Genomic DNA, 20,765 nt, shown 5'->3' with positions numbered 1-20,765 from the left:
CCATTTCCTGTTTTGTCAAGGGGTGAAAGGTTGTGTTCCATCGCTTCCCGTGATATAACTTCAGGGAAGAGGTGAAATAACATCACTCACTGTGATGTCATCAGGCATCAAGGGCCATGTGATCTCACTTCCGCAACCCATGGCATTTTGGTGACATGTCTTCCCTGCCTCCTTCCGCCGTTCTCGCTTAGGAGGGGGGTCGTTGTCGGTGGCAGCAACCAAGTTGTGAAACTATCTACCGCTTACACTTCGTACCATCTCTAGTCATCTACATTTCAGGAAAGCCTTGAAGACCTTTCTGTTTTAGGCTACAGCACCCTAGCTGCATGGGCTCCCAGCGCCAAGATACCTTCGGGTGGTAGAGCGCTTTATAAACTTTGCTAACATAACATAACATGCCTCTCATCAAAAGGATGTATGATGTATGTGGAGTCGTGACCTCGCGAGTGTGCATGAGCGAAGGTTGGCACGCCGAGAAGAGACAGGAGTGACAGAGCTGGCTGTAGGAAGGATTAGTTCACTTTCATTGGACAATGGGCATGAGGACTGTCACTAACCAGGCCTTGTGAGAGACTAATGAAGCAGTGAAGTAACTGCTAGTCTACATACCTCTCAACTGCCACGTTTTTGATGGTTGTTAATGGGCTTTCACCTGCCAAAAGCAAAATCAGGTATTTTTCTCCTGCCATGGGCATACTTGCCAACCCTACCGATTTAGGCGGTAGGATACCGCTTTTTAAGCAGTCCTACAGCCTACCGATTTATTGGCACCAAATACCGATTTATTTTTTTATTTTTACATTTTTTTTTTTGCCCACGCCAGCTCGGGGGATTCTTTCAAGGGCTCCCCCGAGCTGGCGTAGCGGGAGAAGGCACGGAATGCAGGCTTTTGATGTAAAAGGTACCCACGGCGGTGGGCTAAATGCGCCCCTTTGCCGCGGGTGCCTTTGACAAAAGGCGCCATTAGCCCCCCACAAGGCCAGCTCAGGGGAGTCTTTCAAGGGCTCCCCCGAGCTGGCATAGCGGCAGAAGGCGCAGCATGCAGGCTTTTGATGTAAAAGGCGCCCACAGCGGTGGGCTAAGGGCGCCCCTCCGGCGCGGGTGCCTTTGACAAAAGGTGCCATTAGACCCCCCACCACGCCAGCTCGGGGGAGTCTTTCAAGGACTTCCCCGAGCTGGCATAGCGGCAGAAGGCGCAGCATGCAGGCTTTTGATATAAAAGGCGCCAAAAGCGGTGGGCTAAGGGTGCCCCTCTGCCGCGGGTGCCTTTGACAAAAGGCGCCATTAGCCCACCACAACGCCAGCTCGGGGGAGTCTTTCAAGGGCTTCCCCGAGCTCGCGTAGTGGGAGAAGGCGCAGCATTCAGGCTTTTGATGTAAAATGCGCCCCTCCGCCGCGGGTCCCTTTGACAAAAGGCACCATTAGCCCCCCACAACGCCAGCTCGGGGGGAGTCTTTCAAGGGCTTCCCCGAGCTGGCATAGCGGGAGAAGGCGCAGCATGCAGGCTTTTGATGTAAAAGGCGCCCATGGCGGTGGGCTAAAGGCGCCCCTCCGCCGCGGGTGGCGTTCACAAAAGGCGCCGTTAGCACCCCACTACGCCAACTCGGGGGGTCTTTCAAGGGCTTCCCCGAGCTGGCATCGCGGGAGAAGGCGCAGCATGCAGGCTTTTGATGTAAAAGGCGCCCATGGCGGTGGGCTAAAGGCACCCCTCCGCCGCGGGTGGCTTTCACAAAAGGCGCCATTAGCACCCCACTACGCCAACTCGGGGGAGTCTTTCAAGGGCTTCCCCGAGCTGGCGTGGTGGCAGAAGGCGCAGCATGCAGGTTTTTGATGTAAAAGGCGCCCACGGCCGTGGGCTAATGGCGCCCCTCCGCCGCGGGTGCCTTTCACAAAAGGCGCCATTAGCCCACCACAACGCCAGCTCGGGGGAGTCTTTCAAGGGCTTCCCCGAGCTCGCGTAGCGGGAGAAGGCGCAGCATTCAGGCTTTTGATGTAAAATGCGCCCCTCCGCCGCGGGTCCCTTTGACAAAAGGCACCATTAGCCCCCCACAACGCCAGCTCGGGGGGAGTCTTTCAAGGGCTTCCCCGAGCTGGCATAGCGGGAGAAGGCGCAGCATGCAGGCTTTTGATGTAAAAGGCGCCCATGGCGGTGGGCTAAAGGCGCCCCTCCGCCGCGGGTGGCGTTCACAAAAGGCGCCGTTAGCACCCCACTACGCCAACTCGGGGGGAGTCTTTCAAGGGCTCCCCCGAGCTGGCGTGGTGGCAGAAGGCGTGGCAGGCGCCTCATTGTCATTGAATGCACCCGCGGCGGGCTCAATCAATGACAAAGGGCTGCTGACGCGCCCTATTCCTATCATTACCTCCTCGCCTGATTATTTTTGAAACTTTAAGATTCCTACAGATTTTGTGCAACGTATTTTTTTATTGATATAACCGAATGTAATCAGTTTTACAATTTATTTCCATAAAACACAATAAAAACCAATATTTAGCATCTTTGCAAAGAAAACCAAATTCTTTCCTAAAATATGTATAGAGGAAAGTGTTTAAACAGTACACTTTACTCCAAATTCAATTTCATCAAGGTAACTATAATCACATAAGTAATACATTAGTCTATTGTGCTACGTATATTATGAAGTACTGTGACAGGTTTGTGATGAACTCAAGCAGTATAACAAGAAAAAACACTTTAATTGTAAAGGAAGGTTCTTGTAGTGGACGTTGAGGGAGGCTCCAAAAGTAAGTACTGAGAAGAGGAACAGGAACGTGGCGGTAATCAAGTATAGATAAAGAAAGACATGAACAGAGACCGTGACTATTTGGAAACATTTTGCTGCGGATATATCCTAACAACATCATTATGTGAAAACCAATACACATATTTGAACAAAAATGTACGACTGAGTGTAACAAAGCATTTTCTTTATCTGTACACACAAGCCATGCTGTGATAAAATCGAACGCCATCAAAACACTATCGTGGCGGCCATCTTTGAACGGAATGGGTTTCATTTATGAGTAGGCACTGCTTTTAAGAGATCGCAGATGTTCAGATAACCGACACCGAAACTGACTGATAGTATTGTATTGGTTATTAGTAGACATTTCTAATATTAACGTCAACAATATTTTTAAATATTTTATAAAAATCGTGATGTTTGCTTTGTAAATTCTAAAATGAAAAGAATACCTATATCACTTTTTTAAATGTCCGTCCCATTTTGGTTTGGTTAAGCTTTTCCGCCGAAACAGCACCTTCTAATGTCACGGTCTGCTTCTTTCGCAATTATCTCTGCTCTCCGTGTTGTGCTAGCTAAAATAGAGCCGGCATTAATTTTGTGGCGACGCCAAACCTGCGCCGTTGCCCGAGTAACTGTACATTTTCCCTTTGACCTGTCGTGGCGGGAGATTGCAGCATGGCGGTGCAACCTAAGCAGACTCTGTCCCTGGACAGCGGAGCCGAGAGTGGCTTCCTAACTTTCTATCGGTCCATGCCAGAAAAGCCCAGCACCACCCTGCGGGTATTCGACCGCAGCGACTACTATACGGTTCACGGCAGCGACGCGCTGTTCGCGGCAAAGGAGGTGTTCAAGACCAATGGAGTCATCAAGTACTTGGGAACGGGTAAGTGACCAATCATTCGTTTTTCGCCTGAACACCCACCACTTCTAGTGCACCTCCAACTGAATGATGCGACACAACCCCAGACTCAACTTCGCCTTGATGATGAGTTTGTAACCTTGTGTGTTTAGTAACTGGGGCACGTGTAGAGTGGGCGGTACCGGTACGCTTACGTGGGGATGGCCTAGGCTATGAAGTGACAGCACGGTTATTTCATACGTGTCTTGCATGATGAATGCACATGCTCTTTGTGTAAAATGATTTAATTGTTATTGGAACATGTTTTATTTTCTGTTATTCAGTGATCTGCATAGAAAGAAACTAGGGGAGAGAGGATGGCAAACGCTCACTTTTGAGCACTAATATTACTCTTTTTATCATTCGCTCTATACTTTGCCTTTTTAATACTTTGTACTCTTGCAATCTTTATGTAGTATTATTTTAACCGTTATAAATATAACATTACAAGTAGTGCAGTTTCAAGTATTGTGCGCTTTATAGGCAAGTCTCACTGACCAACTTGCACTTTTCGAGCACAATTTAACATATTTATAGTCTTTCCTATCCATTTATAGTTTAAGGAAACACACCCAAGAGTACCAGTGTTAGCCTCTGCTTTTGCTCCTTCTTTAACACGGTTATGAACCTTGCTTTTCTGCACAATGCGATTAAATATGCAGTGCAATAGAAATCTCGTTTTTAGCGCGTTAGCAAGTGACCACTTTTTTTTATTTTATTTTGATTTCTTAAATGCAGGTACATTTTGAGCAGTAAATTGTGGTTAGTGCAGAGTTTTGATCCCATTGCTGTGGAAAGATAGTTGTAGTATAATGCTTTCAATGAAGACAGGAGCCTCTGATCTTGTGACGTGGTATTTATTAACTCACAAGCTTTATGCAGTGTGCACACTACGTGTGTGCCTTGATGCTAAGGGCCTAAGGTGGCTGGGGGAATGTATTGCTGGAGTCTCTGTCCAAGATCTGTAAGGAGCGGGCCCCGTAGCAGGAGGGCTAAGCAGGACGCTCCTTATCGCGTCCTCCTCTCGTCCCGTAATGCGCGCGAAGCGCGCGGGGGCGGAGCTTGAGCCTGCAGCGAGATCTCGCGAGAGCGCGGGCTCTCGCGATGTCTCTACACATCTCCCTTTTTCAACGCACACCGAACTCATTGTAAAACATAGTCATTATATCTCACCGGTCTTCTGTGTTCCCTTCTGGGACGATCATCAGTTTGTGTGCAATTCTCTTGTTGCTCCTGATCGGGATCTGCACCCAGTGCTTCCGGTTCAACCTCGGTTTCAACCCTCTCTCTCTCGTCTCTTTCTGGTTCTCTTTCTTCGCCTGCTCCATAGTCTCTTTCGGTTTCCGTTTGTGATCACTCTGGGGTCTTCGCTCTTCCTCGATTCTTCTGGTATAGTGCCACTCTTTCAAGATTCCACGCTCGCCCGTCTTCCGTGCGGATGTGGTTTGCTCCTTTGTGAATCACTTTGATGGGTCGGCTAAACCGAGACCCTGTGCTTTGATCTTTCTTCGGTAACTGGATTTTAACCAAGTCTCCCTTTCCGATGTCTGACGTCTGCTTGGTTCTTCTTCTCCGATCACTCCATGATTTCATGCGTGCCTTATCGCTTTCGATTCTCCAGACTACTTCTGCCATGTCCACCGCTTCATCTTCTCGTATTTTCGACAACCATGGTGGGATCAGCGTGGATGCCGCACTCCTCCCTCTCAACATTTTGAACGGGGATATTTGGGTGATCTCATTTGGTGTGAGTCTGTGGGCTGCTATGGCCTCCTTGGTGGTTTTGAGCGGGTCCATGCCCGAAGCTGTTGCCAATAGGATGGCGCCTTTTATGAACCTGTTGGCCCTCTCAACAAGCCCATTTGCTTGGGGGTGATACAGGGCCGCTTTCTTTTGTTTTATGTGATTCCTTTTTAAGAATTCCTCCATGTCTTTTGAGACTAGTTGCACCCCGTTGTCTGTGACTACCTCCTTGGGGAGGCCTTCCCTTTGAAAAATTTCTGTAAGTACTTCTATAACGGTTGCCGTGGTTATGTTCGGGACGAACGCGGCCTCCACCCACTTGGATAGGTAATCGACCAGTACTATGCCGTACCGGTGTTCGGGTGCCATTGCTTCCAAAGGCCCTATGAAGTCAATGCCGACCTTTGACCACACAGCTTCTGGAATTTCTGTGGGTATTAGGGGTGCTTGGCGGACCTTGAGTCTCTTGTCGCTGTTGAGGCATTCATGGCAACGTTCTATCATGGATCGAATTTCTTGGTCCATGGATGGCCACCAGTAGGCTTCTCTCACTCTGCGACGGGTCATGGTGTTTCCCAAGTGGCCCGCGTGGGCTCTACCTAGGATGATTCTTCTCATTCCTGTGGGAGGAATAATCTGGTCTGACTTCATGATTATCCCCTCCGTTTCCGATAGCTCGTCCGACACCTTCCAGTAGGGTCTCATGCCCTCGGGTAACGCCTTTTCACTTGGCCAACCTTCCTTGGTCCATTTGCGGATCATGGCCATGGTGGGGTCTTTCCCATCTTCCTCTTCCCAGTGTCTCTCACTGAGTTCCAGGTAATCTGGGGCTCTCAAGTCCATAATGGATGCAACTATGCATTCTCCGTGGAGGAACGTGGTGGCTTTAACCTTACCCTCCGGCAGTCTCGACATGCAGTCGGCTTGTGAATTTTTCCAGCCTGAGATATGCTGGATCTCAAACGTGTACTCTTGCAGCTTGGCTGCAATGCGTGCCAATCTGGGCGTGGATACTTTTGTGCCTCCCGGGCTAAGCATATGGATAAGGGGCTTATGATCAGTCACCAACTTGAATTTGGTGCCCCATACATAGGTCCTGAAGTGTTCCACCGCCCATGCGCAGGCCAACATTTCTTTTTCAATGGTGGAATAGTTCTGTTCCGCCTCCGATAACGCCTTTGATGCAAAGGCCACAACGTGTTCAGTGTCGCCTTTCTTTTGTGTTAGCACTGCTCCCAGTCCATAAGCACTGGCGTCGGTGGTGACGACTGTTACCCACGTCGGATTAAACGGTTGAAGGCATGGTGCATCTATGATATGCTGTTTTATCTTCATCATCGCTGTCTTTTGGGGTTCTTGCCATACAAATTCCGAGCCCTTTTTGAGTACATCGCGAAGGGGTGCCGTGGTTTCGGAAAACTTCGGTATGAACTTCGCATAGTACTCAGCCAGCCCCAGAAATGACCTTACTTCCTCTTTGCTGATTGGTTCCGGTGCTTTAATGATTGCTTGCATGAGATTCTGTTTGGGACTGATCCCTTTTTCTGAAATCTTATATCCTAAGTATTCAACTTCTTTCATCTGAACAGGCATTTCTCATAGCGTAACCGCACCCCTGCTTCTTGTAGCTTGTTTAGGGCAATCCTTAACGTGGCGTCGTGCGTTTGTTCATCCTCCGCATACACGAGGATGCCATCCTGGAAGTACACCACGTTTTTAACTTTCTTCAGCAAGACATCCATCATGCGTTGGAACGCCGACGCTGCTGATGACCACCCAAATGGCATTTTGGTGAATTGGTATGTGCCAAATGGAGTGATGAATGCCGTGAGGGGTTTCGATTCGTCATGTAGCTGTATTTGGTGATATGCTTTCCTCATGTCCAGTTTTGAAAATATCCTGGCTTCTTTCATTAACAGAATGAGTTCGTTTATGCTTGGAAGGGGGTAGTTATCTGTGATGACTTCCAAGTTTAAGCTGCGTAAGTCTATGCATACCCTGAGTTCCTGTGATTGGGGTTTCTTTATGAGCACGACAGGGCTCAGCCATTCAGATGCTTCGATTTCTTCTATGACGCCCTCCATTTTCATCTTTTCCAACTGACTTCTAAGGATGTCCCTTGCCGTGGCTGGTACTGGCCTCACTCGGTGCTTTACAGGGACCGCATTCCTTTTGAGTATTATTTTGTGCAGAAAACCCTTGATGTGCCCCGGCTCCTCGGAGAAAAGTGTTGGGTAGTCGCTTTTGACAACAGGTCCTCCCGTCACCCTGACCGACAGGACTTGTTCTTCGGTGCTGGGATCCAGTCTGATTTTCAGCTTGTCTTGGTCGTCCCACCCTAGCACTGCTGGGCCTTCGTGACTGAAATAGACCCTGGTCGTGGTTTCCCTTCCTTTGAATTCCACTTTGGCTTTGATATATCCTAGCAGTTCGACTGACGCCCCTCCAAACACCGTGGGTTTGTGCTTCGTTAATAGCACTTGCACCTTTTCCTTTCCCACCATGTCCTTATACGTGCGAAGGGGAATGATCGTTAGATCGGACCCTGAATCTGCCATGACCTTTGTTTCCATGCCATCAATCTTGATCACGCAATGAGGCTTCTCTCTCCTCGCTCTTGTGCTGTTAACCATGATGACAGTGGGTCTACCTTCATCTTCTGAGGATGACTCTTTCTCCGTATTGCGATCTGCATTGAGGCTGGAGACTTTCTTGTTCCTCCACCGACACACAATGGAGAAATGGCCAATGCGTTTGCAAATGGAGCACTCCTTGTCTCTGGCCGGGCACTCCCTGTCAAACGCCAGGTGTTTCGTGCTGGTGCACCTGTGACACTTTAGGGGTTCTTTTCTGTTCCCTCTCCCTTCTTTCGTGTCAGCAGCCAGCCTCTATTTTCTCGCACGGAAACCCACTGCTTGTATTTCTGCAGAACTCTGGGCCCCAGTAAGCTCCTTACGTCTTCCCGCCGTTTCCTCGACTGCCCTGGCGATCTCAATCGCTTTCTCCAACTGCAGTTCCTTTTCGACAATAAACTGATCTTGGACTTTCCGGCTGTTAGTGTGGACGACCAACATGTCACATATGAGACTCTCCGCGTTGTTGCCAAAATTACACAGCGCCGCTAATTCCCTCAGCTTGGTGACGTAATCGTCAACTGGTTCAGACATTTCTTGCCTTCGTGTGTAGAAGCGTATGCGGTGGAGCACTGTGTTCTCTTTACTGGCAAACCTTTTTATGATTCTCCCGACAGCCTCCTTGAAAACATCGTCATTGTCGCCAGCCACCGGTATCGGGGTGAGACTCTCGAATATTCTCTGTCCTTCCACTCCCAGGGCATTTAATAGCATGGCCCTGCGCCTCGCCGCTGAAAACCCCGCCCCACCTAGGGCCTCCACATATGTCGTGAATAGGGGCTGCCATTGTGGCCATGGAATGGCAGGCCTACCTGGAGTTTGGAGAAATGGTGGCGGTGGCGTTGCTCCTTGCATGTTCCTCTGTGGGTCCTGGTGGTGATCCTCGTCGCCAATTTATGTAGTATAATGCTTTCAATGAAGACAGGAGCCTCTGATCTTGTGACGTGGTATTTATTAACTCACAAGCTTTATGCAGTGTGCACACTACGTGTGTGCCTTGATGCTAAGGGCCAACGGGCCTAAGGTGGCTGGGGGAATGTATTGCTGGAGTCTCTGTCCAAGATCTGTAAGGAGCGGGCCCCGTAGCAGGAGGGCTAAGCAGGACGCTCCTTATCGCGTCCCGTAATGCGCGCGGGGGCGGAGCTTGAGCCTGCAGCGAGATCTCGCGAGAGCGCGGGCTCTCGCGATGTCTCTACAATAGTGCTATATAATTTGAAGTGAAGCGCTTGCACGAAATGCTTCGAGCGAGGAAGGGCTTAAGGAGTTAGCAGTGAGTCTATCATTTTTTATTCATTTGCTGTTCCCATGTACAACCTGCAGAGCAGTCCTAAAGGAGATTCTATGTCCTCCAACTCCTAGCCCGCTAGTGAAAACAGTGACTGTTCCGCAGAGGGTTGAACCCGCTTTGACAGAACCCGCTGCAGTTTGTCTAACCTTCTGAAGTAAAATAACTAATTTTTCATGCAAATTAGAATAATAACGTATGAAAGGAGAAGTGTCAGAATGGCACCCACTCTAAATCTCTCCAGTGTTGTTCTTGGTGGGATCCTATGACCAACTGGAGTGAAAGAATCATCAGTAAGGGATTTAAATACTTCAACTCAATTATTGGGGTCTATGTTATGTTTTGTTACTTGGCATTTATATAGCGCCTTATGTATCATTGGTATGACCTCAAAGCGCTGGTACGTTGAACACCCTCGGGAACCGTAGTTCAAGTCAGTGGAGAGAAAGAATGTGGTATGATGCATGGGCGCACCGGATATGTGTGCAGCTGGTGTTGTTGTTGCTTGATAGCTGCTTCATAGCGGTAGGTGTGGTGTTGGGGAAATCAGTTGGATGTGTTCAGTCTGGAGGGTGGACACTCATACTGAATTTTGGCTGTGTTAGGCCTGAGGAGATGCCTAAGCTAGCTGGAATGTGCTTAGCTAGCTGTGCTTTATTAGGATGATGAGGTGTTCGTGGGGTCAATATGAGAACAGCTAGGCCGAAATGTGTCTTAGCATAGCTGTGTTCTAGTTAAATGATGGTGTATAGAAGAGAGTAAGCGTAGAAGTGTGATATGGTGATTTATCAGTGAAGCGCTAGCAGTCAGGCACAAGAGCAGGAGGGGGCGTAGATAGCGGGATACGTAAATAAAGCAACAGGATGGGGAAACATGGGGATACAGGTTCATAGCAGTCGTTCCGTCCGCTTCATCAGTTCTATCCGCTTCATCTGTTTATTCGATTCATCCGTTATATCCATTTCATCCGCTTCAATCGTTCTATCCACTTCATCCATTCCATCTACTATATGCACTCCGTCGTCCGTTCTATCGACTCGTATGGTGGAATTTGATCATCCGTTCCGTCCGTTCCTTTCACTTCGTCCGTTCCTTTCACTTCTTCCGTTCTATCTATATTATCCGTTCCATCTACTTCGTCCATTCGATCTGCTTCATCCATCTATCCACCTGTTCCATTCACTCCATCTATTCCATCCGTCTCATCCACTCCATCGCTCCCATCTACTTCGTCCATTTGTCCACTTTGTCCACTTTGTCCGTTCCGTCTATCTCATCCGTTCCATTCACCTACTTTGTCTGTTCCGTCTATTTCATCCGTTCTATCCACTTCATCTGTTCCATCGACTCCATTCATCCCATCCTTCCCATCCACTTGATCTGTCCCATCTACTCCATCGGTCCCTCCCGTCCATTTATCCACTTCGTCCGTTCCGTCTATTTCATCCGTTCTATCCACTTCGTCCGTTTCATGCACTTCGTCCGTACCCTCCACTCCATCCATTCTATCCAATCATACCCTCATCTTCTCCATCCATTTGATTCGCTCCCTCCAATTTCATCCACGCACTCCATCCGTTTCGACCGTTCCATTCACTCCATCTTTTCCATCCACTCTCCACTCTATCCGTCTCATTCACTCCCTCCAATTTCATCCACACTCCATCCATTCCATCCGTTTCGACCGTTCCATTCACTCCACTCTGTCGCATCCACTCTATCCATCCCGTCTACTTCATCCGTTCCACTAAGTCTATTTGTTTTAGTTATACTATCCGTTTTAGTCTTTCCGTCTGTTCGATCAACACTCTTTGCTCTTTTGTTTTCTTTGTTCCACAACCTTGGGTTTCTGCTTATTGTGGCTATTTACTCCGTTTGCTCTAGGTGTGGATTACATTTTTTTAAATTATTTTATTCTTTAGGAGAAGAGCCACGTTTTCAGTAGTTTGTGGAATGACATGTAGTCTTCGATGAGTTGAATGTCGGGTGGAAGGGAGTTCCACAGAGTGGGGGCCAAGGCTGAGAATAATGATCCTCTTAACCTGACTGAGTTTGTGTTTGGTATCACTAGGAGGAGGGCAGAGCTCGATTTTAGGGTGCACGGTCGGTGGTAGATTTTTTTAAAAATCTTGTCCTGTAGGTATAGCGGTCTGGTTTTATGCATTGCTCGGTGGGAGATGCATAAGGTTTTGAAAGTTACTTTTCATCCAACTGGGAGCCAATGGAGAGTTCTGAGGGCTGGAGAGGTGTGATCTCTTGGGCCAAGAGCTAGAAGCAATTTGGCTGCAGCGTTTTGTGCTCTTTGTAGTTTGATGAGGTGGTATGCTTGGACCCCGAGGTAGAGGGAGTTGGCATAGTCCAGTCTTGACATTACAATAGATTGGACACAGCAAGTCTGTTGGGAAAGGAGAGGTACGGAAAAATGCGCCTAAGAATTTTGAGGTGGTAATGGCAGGACTTGGAGACGTTGCTGATTTGGCGAGAGAGAGTTAGGTCTGAGTCGAGGGTGCATCCAAGGTTTTTTACTGTGGTTGAGGTGGTTGGTGGAATGCCCATGGATGAAGGCCAGGTTAGAGGGTGGGGGAGAAGCTCGGTGTTGCCACACACTATGATTTCAGTTTTGGTGGGGTTTAAGAGGAGGTGGTTCGTGGTCATCCAGCGATCTATGTCAAGGAGGCAGACAGTGAGGTCGGGTTGACAGTTGTGGTTTGAGTTGTGGAGTAAGATTAACTGGGTGTCATCGGCATAGTTATAGCACAGGATACTGTGCAAGCTGATTATTCACGGGAGGGTGGACATGCAGATGTTGAACAGGAGGGATGGTAAGCATGCTCCTTGTGGAACTCCGGTATTGACTGGTCGAGCGGCAGAAGCAAAGGAGGAGAGGAGGGTTATTTGGCTTCTATTGTTGAGGAAGGATGCTATCCACTTGAGCGCGTTTCCACGGATTCCTAGGGTGTGGAGGTGGTCGAGGAGGATTGAGTGGTTGATTGTATCAAAGGCGGCGGATAGGTCTCGAAGGATTAGTGCAGCGCATCCCGCAGAGTCTGCAGTGATCTTAATGTCGTCCCAGATGGAGGTCAGAGTGGTTTTGCTTCCGTGTCGAGGTTTGAGGCCAGATTGTGCTGGGTCTAGGAAATTGTTGGCTTCGACAAAGGCGTTTAGTTGAGAGTATGCGGTTCGGTCGATTTAGCAAGGAACCTGGTGTTTGAGATGGGGCGATAGTTTTTAGGGTGGAGGGAGTTTTTTAAAAACATTTTTTTATTTTTTTAGTAGAGGTTTAACATGAGCTGTTTTTAGGGCGTCAGGGGTGCGGGGGGGAAATGCAAGAGGAGAGGGAGTCATTTATGATGGTTCTTGCGTGCTCTCCTGTGCAGGTAGATGCAAATATTTCTTTGAGGGTTGAGGAGGGGCATGGGTCTAGGGGGAAGCGGGATGGTTTCCAGGCAGAGAGAAAAGTTTGAGAAATTGGTCTGTTGATACTGGTGTGAACGAGTCAAAGGTAGGTTGGGTTGCAGTTGCTGGGGCAGGCAGGAGGGGGGGTGATGGGTAAGGTGGGTGGATTACATGGCGGGGACATGAGGGCCAGTTTGTTGTTTAGAGAATTCGTTCTTTCGAGAGAGGTGGTGTAGAATTGGAGAGGGAGTGAGTCGCAGAGTGACTGGGATGGGGTCGATTGGGTGGTGGTACAGGTTGGTTTAGTGAATTAAGAGACGATTTTGTGGAGTTCCTTGCTGGGGTTTTCAGAGTTGAGAATTCGAGAGTTGTAATGGACTTTTTTTACTTTTCGTATTTCGGCTTTGTAGTGGCGATGGTGTCGGGCCAGGGTGGATCTACTCGGGATGTTTTTTTCTTTCCGCCATTTGCGTTCTAGGGATTTATACAGTTGTTTTGCAGTCTTCAGTTCTGGGGTAAACCATCTGGGAAGAGGGCCACGGCGAGTCGAAGATTGGCAGGTGGGGGTGTGTGGGATTAATGAGATATTGATAAACACTCCACTGTATTTCAACCAGTACCATCCGGTGGAACATAATGTTTAAGATCCTGTGATCTCTGTGCATTTGGCCATTTCCTAACAATTTGACAATGACCCCTCAAACCTGGACCATAATTTTAGCTAAATTCCCACTTTAGATTGTATGATAATATCAATGTGGAGGTGAGACAACATACAACTTCCCTAAAAACCATTGAGGATAAACTAAAATCGATAGAGGGTTTGGTTCAAGATAATATTGCATGTAATACAAATCTGAGGGAAAGAGAGAGTTGGAATTAATCCTTCTCTGCTGAACAAGGGTCAATCTAATTTGTTCCATTGTCATCCTCTTGCTCCAAGAGTTATGAAACGTGAACTCATTTTTTCTACAAGAGGTTTGGCTGTGCAAGACCCTGCTACTTGATGCATTACTAATTTAATTTTACGAACAGCTGATCGGGCTAGTAGAGGTACAACCTCTAGGGGTTAATGGATTGCTAGTCTAGTTTGGGGAGGAGAGTTGTGCACATGCAGGATCCTTGTTTGGGCAACATGGCAATCAAGTTGATCTGGCCACAATAAATTCCTTTGTGAATCCCTATTCATTTTTACTACAACCCTGCATTTGGAAAATTGAACACCTTGCTAGAAATGGCAGAGAAACTACTGGGAACTTATTTTGTAGGGAATACCGTTGATTCAATGTTACCTGGGGGAGAGTCCTTAACTATTATTGTCCAGAGCTCTACACATGATCCCCTGTTCTTTTCATTGACAAACACCTGCACCCAGGCTGTTTGTATTTATTCGATTCTTGGGGTTTACCAGCATTGAAGGAGACATACCCAGTAAACCAATGTCATTTAGCAGTAACGGTGTATGTCAACTATTGATTGTGCCTTTGCCTCTCATTCTTGGTACATGTGCTGCTCGGAATGTTTGGTACATGAATTGCCATTGTGCGATCACACCTGTTGATGGCTTCTTTTGGCAACATTCACTGCTAGTGCAATTCAAGCACTGACTAATTGAGTAATCAATGAAGCATTGAATCGGGTAACCTAGCATCCATTTAAAAAATCAGTAGATCATCATGTTTGTTCTTTGACACTTACGTCTGCAGTTAAGGCAGCAATATTTTTCACCTGCCTCGATTTACAATTTTACTCATGGATTGAATAACTTTCTTGCCCTCAGCAAAGGGCACTGGTAGTTCTAGTTGTGCTTCTCAGCAGATCCATACATTTTGATGCATATGTTAAAGACAGCATTTAGGAGGAACGGGAGAGGGGTGATTCAGACGATCCATGGTAGGGAAGATAGGGCAAGGGAGCAAAGGAAACTTAAGCAAACTCACACAAACTGGCTAACAAGCCTTCATTATTCTGTTCTTCAACAGGATAGTAAATGCATGTTTATCTTTGGGACTTGCTAAACAAGGATTTGCTGAGCCAGATATTTCTGACATTGAACCTCATAATGGAATCTAGCGGGTGCACTTTGTTTTGGGAAGCTATATTCCCCTTTACCGGGTTCACTTATTGGTGACCAGCATGTCCTCTGTTTCATGGGACATTGACGTTATGATTTAGAAAAGCCAAGTCTCTCAGAGCTAGTGGGCATAACGGACTATCGAATAACACTCTTGAGTCCCCTATCCTTTGGGCATATGTTTTTTTGTTATTCCTAGTCAAGCGAATATTGGATCTCCAACGTAGACCTTCCTGGTGCCTGGCATATATAGTACCCATCTTTAAAAAAAGCTGCTCGGCTCGATCCAGGGAAATCTCGTCCAATTGCCTTGAAGGATATGTGTGGCAAACTATTTGTCATCCTTGTCCTTTTGTAAGATTTACAGTTTGCCCTTGAAACAAGATGGGTTGAAGAAGTGTCAGACTGGTTTTCGTAAGAACATTGGTACCTCGCTGAATGGGTTACTGATTTCTTAGCGCTCCCGGCCCGTAGCTTGAGCTTGTATCAGTTTATGCTGCCTGCATTGACCTATCTGGAGCCTTTGCCGCTGTTCATTTTTCTGTACTGTGGAGAAAACAGCCGAATTGGGGCCTTTCAGTTGGTCTGACAAACATTTTAATTGCCTTACAATTGCCTTAGCTAGGTTTGGCTTGATAACAAAAGCAGTCTGTCTGTCAGGGCTGAGACATTTTAGGGTACTTGGCAGGATTGTGTTTCCACGCCTGTTTAACCTTTACCTCTCGAGCCTTGGAGGTAGTACATTAGTTTCCTCTGTGTATTGGGCATCTAAAGGTCTGCTGTCTAGGGTAGGCAGATTATTTTTTTTCTGTGAATTTGCCTACGCACATGACCTGTTTATTAATGTTTAGGTCTACAGTCATCATGTTCTCTAGTTTGAATAAGGCTGGTAGATTTGAGTAGAAAATACTTTCTACCAAAATGAAAACAGCTGATCAATTAACATATTTGGACTTTATTATGAAGCAATTGTTTTATCTGTTTATCTTGGACTGGGGACGAGGGTAATGTTATTTGCTGCTCAGTTAAAGAGAATAAAGACAGTTGCTTCTCATTGCTTCCGGTACGAAAGTATCATAAGGCTAAAGGTGTGCCCAGTGCTCCAGATAAGATTTTGAGGTGGGAGTAGTTTACTCCCTATTTTGAAACTTAGAATGACTTTTCTCCTTTGCAAGAGAATAAATGTATGCGATTACCATGTGGCAGCTTTCTGCATTATGACCAAATAATTATTTCTCTAAGGTCTGGCCATTTTATCTCTCCTGTATATATTTAAATGTTGAAAACACAAAAACCTAGTTCTTTACGTAGTAAAGCAAATATGAATTGTATTGTTTTTTTGAGGTTCGATAGAATTGTCATTTGATGTTAAAGTCCTAATTTCTTGGAGCTTTTACTACCTAACGGTATGCCATTATTATGATACAACAGTGCATAGAGGCAAGGGCTCCATGATATGTCATTTATAACGCGCCTGTACACAAATGTTTCTAGGCGCGACAAAACAAGGAGGGGGAAACGGAAGGCAGGACAAAACGATTTTACTAGGCCTCGTGTGATTCTGATCATACAAGTGTGGGAAAGAGGGAGGGGAGATGTACCGGGGGAGGGGTGAGTATTGCAGGTAACTCATTAAGTGCGACCGGAGGATGGCCATACGTGCAGAGAAAAGGAACTGTAGCGTTGCAGATACACTCTTAAGTGCTGGGGTAGCCTGGAGACAGTGCGAGGGCAACTGGACATGCAGGAGCCTGGGGCCGAGTTCAGTAGGTGGCCAGGTGACCAGTGCGCGGAGCAGTCGGGGACATCAGCAGGGGAGAGGAAGAGAGAAGGCGGAAGCGAAAAGGAAGAACTGGAGGTGGTTCTGCTCAAGTTTGAGAGAGGCAGGGAGGCTGTTCCAGAGGGAGTCCCCTGCCGAGGAATGATATCTACCCCCCTGACTCCCGCTCTCTGCTTGGAGAAGCTTCTAACCCTCAGAGTTGGAGGTGGATGAGTGGAGAGCTTGAGAAGGACGATGTTTAGGAAGAGAAAGTTGGAGGTAGTGCGGTCCCAGGCCCCAGAAAGCCTTTTGGACGATGCAAAGGGTCTTGAACTCTTTCCTTGCAGCCACAGGGAGCCATTGAAGAGATTTCAGAGCTACGATCCCTTGGCTTGAGGCCAAAGACAAGTCTTGCAGTCCTGTTCTGGATAAGTTGTAGAGGTCGAAGAGTAGAGACATGTAAATTTAGAAAGAGGCCTAGAGAGGACTAGCGCTCTTGAGACAGTGAACTTCTGGGGGAAAGTGAGAAAAGGCAGAATGCCTCTGTGGAGGTGCAGCTGAAAGTTACTTCTTAGACGTCAGAGATGTGAAGAGAGAAGGAGAGGGTGGAGTCGAAGATGACAGCAAAGTTCTTGGCCTCACAGGAAGGAGCAGAAAGAGGGCCAAGGGTGGGCAGCCAGTGAGAGAGGAAAGGAGGGAGAAGGTGTCCCGATGAGGAGGATCTCAGTCTTGCTGGCATTAAGGCAGAGATCATTAGTGGCACACCGTTCCTGAATTGCGGCCAGACAGTCTGGTATGAGAGAAGGAGCAGATGTGGCTGAGGGAAGTCTGAAGGAGAGCTGGTGTGATCCGCATAACACTGAAAGTTAGAGCATAATGTAGCGATGCAGTGGGCAAGAGCTGCAAGGTAATGGTTGAAAAACAACAGTTTAGACCCCTGGGGAGCACAACAAGTAGAGAGAGAGATAGAAGAGAAGAAAGACCCCAGTTGGACCTTGGAGGGTCGGTCAGTGAGAAAGCGTCAACCAAGCCAGGGCCTGACCAGTGATACCCAGGTTGTCACAGATGCGATTGAGCAGGATGGCATGGTTGACCATGTCAAAAGCAGAGTATAGATCAAGGAGGATGAGGACATAAGGAAGATTAGAGTCCAGATTAGAGTGCTTCACAGGTGTTCAGGAGAGCAGTTTCAGTGCTTCTGGCACCTCTTAAGCCAGACTGGTGGTCGTGGAGACAACCAACAGATTCAGTATGCAGATTAGGTTGGGAGATGGACCGCTTTTCCAGGCGTTTGCTCAGAAAAGGAGTGATGGAGATCGGGCGATAGTTAGCCAGAGGAGAGAGTGGACAGGATGTCCTGAGTTGTAGTGGTGAAATGAGAAGCCAGGGCCGTGCAGAGGGTGTGGGAGGGAACAGGAGAGGTAGAGACTGCAACAGTTTTGGCCAGCTCCTGGCAGATTTTGAAAGGTTTGGCTGAGTTGTTAGATGCCGCAGAGACGCGGGCTTGGATGCAGGCTCTCGTCTTAAAGAGGACAGAGTCTGTACAGCCTTTGGTGCAGGCGGCAGACCAGTTTGTCAGAGGGTGCTCCTGATGCCCTCCACTTCCACTCAGCCACCCTACACTTGGGTTTAAGGGTGGCAAGGTTGGAATCGTACCAAGAGTTGCACTTGGATGTGGGCTTCAAACTGATCCTTGTGACAGGGGCAAGGACATCAAGAGTGTTAAAGATGGAGAGATAAAGGTTAGAGAGGGCTGTGTCAGGGTGTGAATTAGCCAGAGCTGTAGGAGGAGGAGGAGGAGGAAAGAAGATGGTGACGAAAGCCTCAACGGACACACACTTCATGGGCCGGATGACCGAGGAGGTAGGTGTCGGTGCTGGGGTCGGCTTGACCTGAGGGGTAGAGGGAGAGAGGTGGGAGGAAAGGAGAAAGTGGTTGCTTCAAGAGAGAGGAGTGGTGAGCGGGTTAGAGAGGGGGAGGTGTGAAGAGATCAGAACATCCAGGGTGTGCCCTGCAGAGTGAGTTGGGCCAGAGTGAAGAATGGAGAGCGAGTCGCAGAGGCTGCGAAAGAGCCCCGAAGAGGGCTAGTAGCATCCAGGTGGATCTTCAGGTCTCTGAGGAGGAGAAGTTGAGAGGTAGAGGCATGGAGGGAGGAGGAGAGGTCAACCCACTCGGAGAGTAGGAGGGCGACCTGGCCAGGCGGCCTGTAGATAGTTGCCACAGTGAGAGAAAGGCAAGGAGAGATGGAGAGCATGCAGACCAGGCATTCAAAGGAGGAGTAGTCCTGTGTTGGAATGACGGAAGCAGGGATTCACTCTGGGGAAAATCAAGGCTACACCACCGCCGGGACGGTTGGTTCTGGGTTTGGAGAGGATCTTGTAGCCATCAGGAAGGAGGGTGTCAAAACTCGTGACAGAGCTGACCGTGAACCAAGTCCTGGTAAGATGGAGTGCATCCAAATCAAGTTCTTACAGGAGACGCAAGATGTCAGAGGAACGTTTGACAGCAGAGCAAGAGTTGAGAGTAGCGATGTGGAACAGGTTGCCATCTTTGAAGGACTTCCGTGGAGGGGTACAGGCCAGAGGGACACTGCAAAAGCTTTGGCAGAGGAGGAAGGAAGAGATGACTGATTAGTCGGAGAGGAAGAAGAGAGTGCCAGAGAGGTGGCGGAGGTAGGAGGCAACAGGGTGGCCAAAGAAGCAGCAGTGAGTCCCGCAGAGGTGGCCAAAGAAGGAGGCAGCAGAGGAGCCAGAGATGGGCAAGTAGGAATAGCAGGAGAAGAAAGGAAGTTGATGAGGCACGGGAAGCGTCTATCAAAAAGGAAGATATTGGTCTGAGGGCCCTGTACCAAAATGCTAAAGATAAATTCTATACCTAATCTCATGTTCAAATGGTTATTTGTATAACTGTTTTGGCAAAGCACCGTACATGGAACATATTTATCACAATTATCACCAAACCGAAGTTGGTACTCCTTTATCGACCTCGAAAGGATGAAAGGCTGAGCTGGCCTTGCCGGGATTTGAACCTGCAAACTACAGATCATGTACAGATTGTAGCACTGAGCGCTCAACTGGCTGAGCTATCCTATTGGCTAACATCCTTCAGAGGTTGGTAAACTGGGTATCGACTGGGGTATAATAATAACGAGAAGCGCTACATAAAGTTAAATATCTATATGGATTATCGCAGGGACAGGGTTTTCTGAGTTTCTAATTCAATTACACACGTAACCTTCTTTTGTTTGCTTTTGAACAGCGCTTGCACTTCCTGGAGAGTCAGGTTTTGGATGTTTTTAATTGTAGTCATGAAGATTTGAGAGGCTGTAACACCTGTGATTGGTGTATGATAATTACTCACCCTTGAGCGGACTCTGCTGCCACTGACCATTTATAGTAATGTACCCCATTGACTGCAAGGTTGAATGGATGTAAACTAGACTGTGCATACTCGTGATTTTACACACAGTTTTTATAATTGAAGTGTAAATTAAAAGTGTAAAAATGATCTGCCTCCGTATGATTATGCACACGAACTCTGAAAAAGACAATTGTGCAATACTGGTTTGCTTACACTGGGAAAGAAAGCATAATTAAAGAAGATTAATTCTCAATTGCAACTGAGTTTCCCATCTTATTAAATATACAATCCTAAAATGCTAGGAAAATAAATATGCACAGCACAGTGCTTCTGTTTGCTCCATGAGCATCCACACACAACACAGCAGAAGCTGAATGGAAAGAACCCATTCCTTTTATCACAGTGTGCAGTTTCTATTTTTGAAAGGCTTCAGAGTAAAACATTCTGTTTCAGGGGCTTTTCTCCATTGCTTGCAATTACATCCATGTAGATAAATGTCAAAAGAGGCGTTCTGGTTTCTGGCAAGTAACTTAACCTTTGCACCGCCCTCTGCTCTAAACCTGTGCGTAAATGTACACAGGAAAATAATAAAGCTGTTGTATTTGAAAGATTTTCATGCATACAAAGGCATTGTACGAACCTTATCAGGATCCCTGGATGCGCCCATCCTAATATGTGACCTTGAACATATGGATATTGGTGATGGTACATTTCTAAAGGGGCTAGAAGGACGACTGTGGAGAAAAACTGTTATTCTACCTACATTTGTGCTAATTAGCATCATTCGATACACACTGGGAATACTGTCTCTTCTGGTACATAAGATGGTGAATGTTACAGGCCTTTCTGAAGATGTCAGGCCCTCCTTTTTCA

At 47.5% G+C, this 20,765-nt stretch overlaps 1 protein-coding gene across 1 annotated transcript in view; it reads left to right on the top strand.

Moving 5' to 3' along the window:
* Nucleotides 1–3,235: 3,235 nt before the first annotated feature.
* Nucleotides 3,236–20,765, top strand: part of MSH2 (mutS homolog 2) — a 1,146,446-nt gene continuing 1,128,916 nt past the window's right edge. The window contains exon 1 of the mRNA XM_069608417.1: nucleotides 3,236–3,627. Within this exon, the coding sequence (XP_069464518.1) occupies nucleotides 3,420–3,627 (208 nt within the window). The 5' untranslated portion in view covers nucleotides 3,236–3,419. The remainder of the gene's footprint in view (nucleotides 3,628–20,765) is intronic.

Source organism: Ambystoma mexicanum, chromosome 4q (assembly GCF_040938575.1).
Source record: "Ambystoma mexicanum isolate Mex_15411 chromosome 4q, UKY_AmexF1_1, whole genome shotgun sequence".
In the NCBI taxonomy this organism is placed as follows: Eukaryota; Metazoa; Chordata; class Amphibia; order Caudata; family Ambystomatidae; genus Ambystoma; species Ambystoma mexicanum.
The sequence above is the reverse complement of the archived record's forward strand: the minus strand, read 5'-3'. Positions and strand labels throughout refer to the sequence as shown.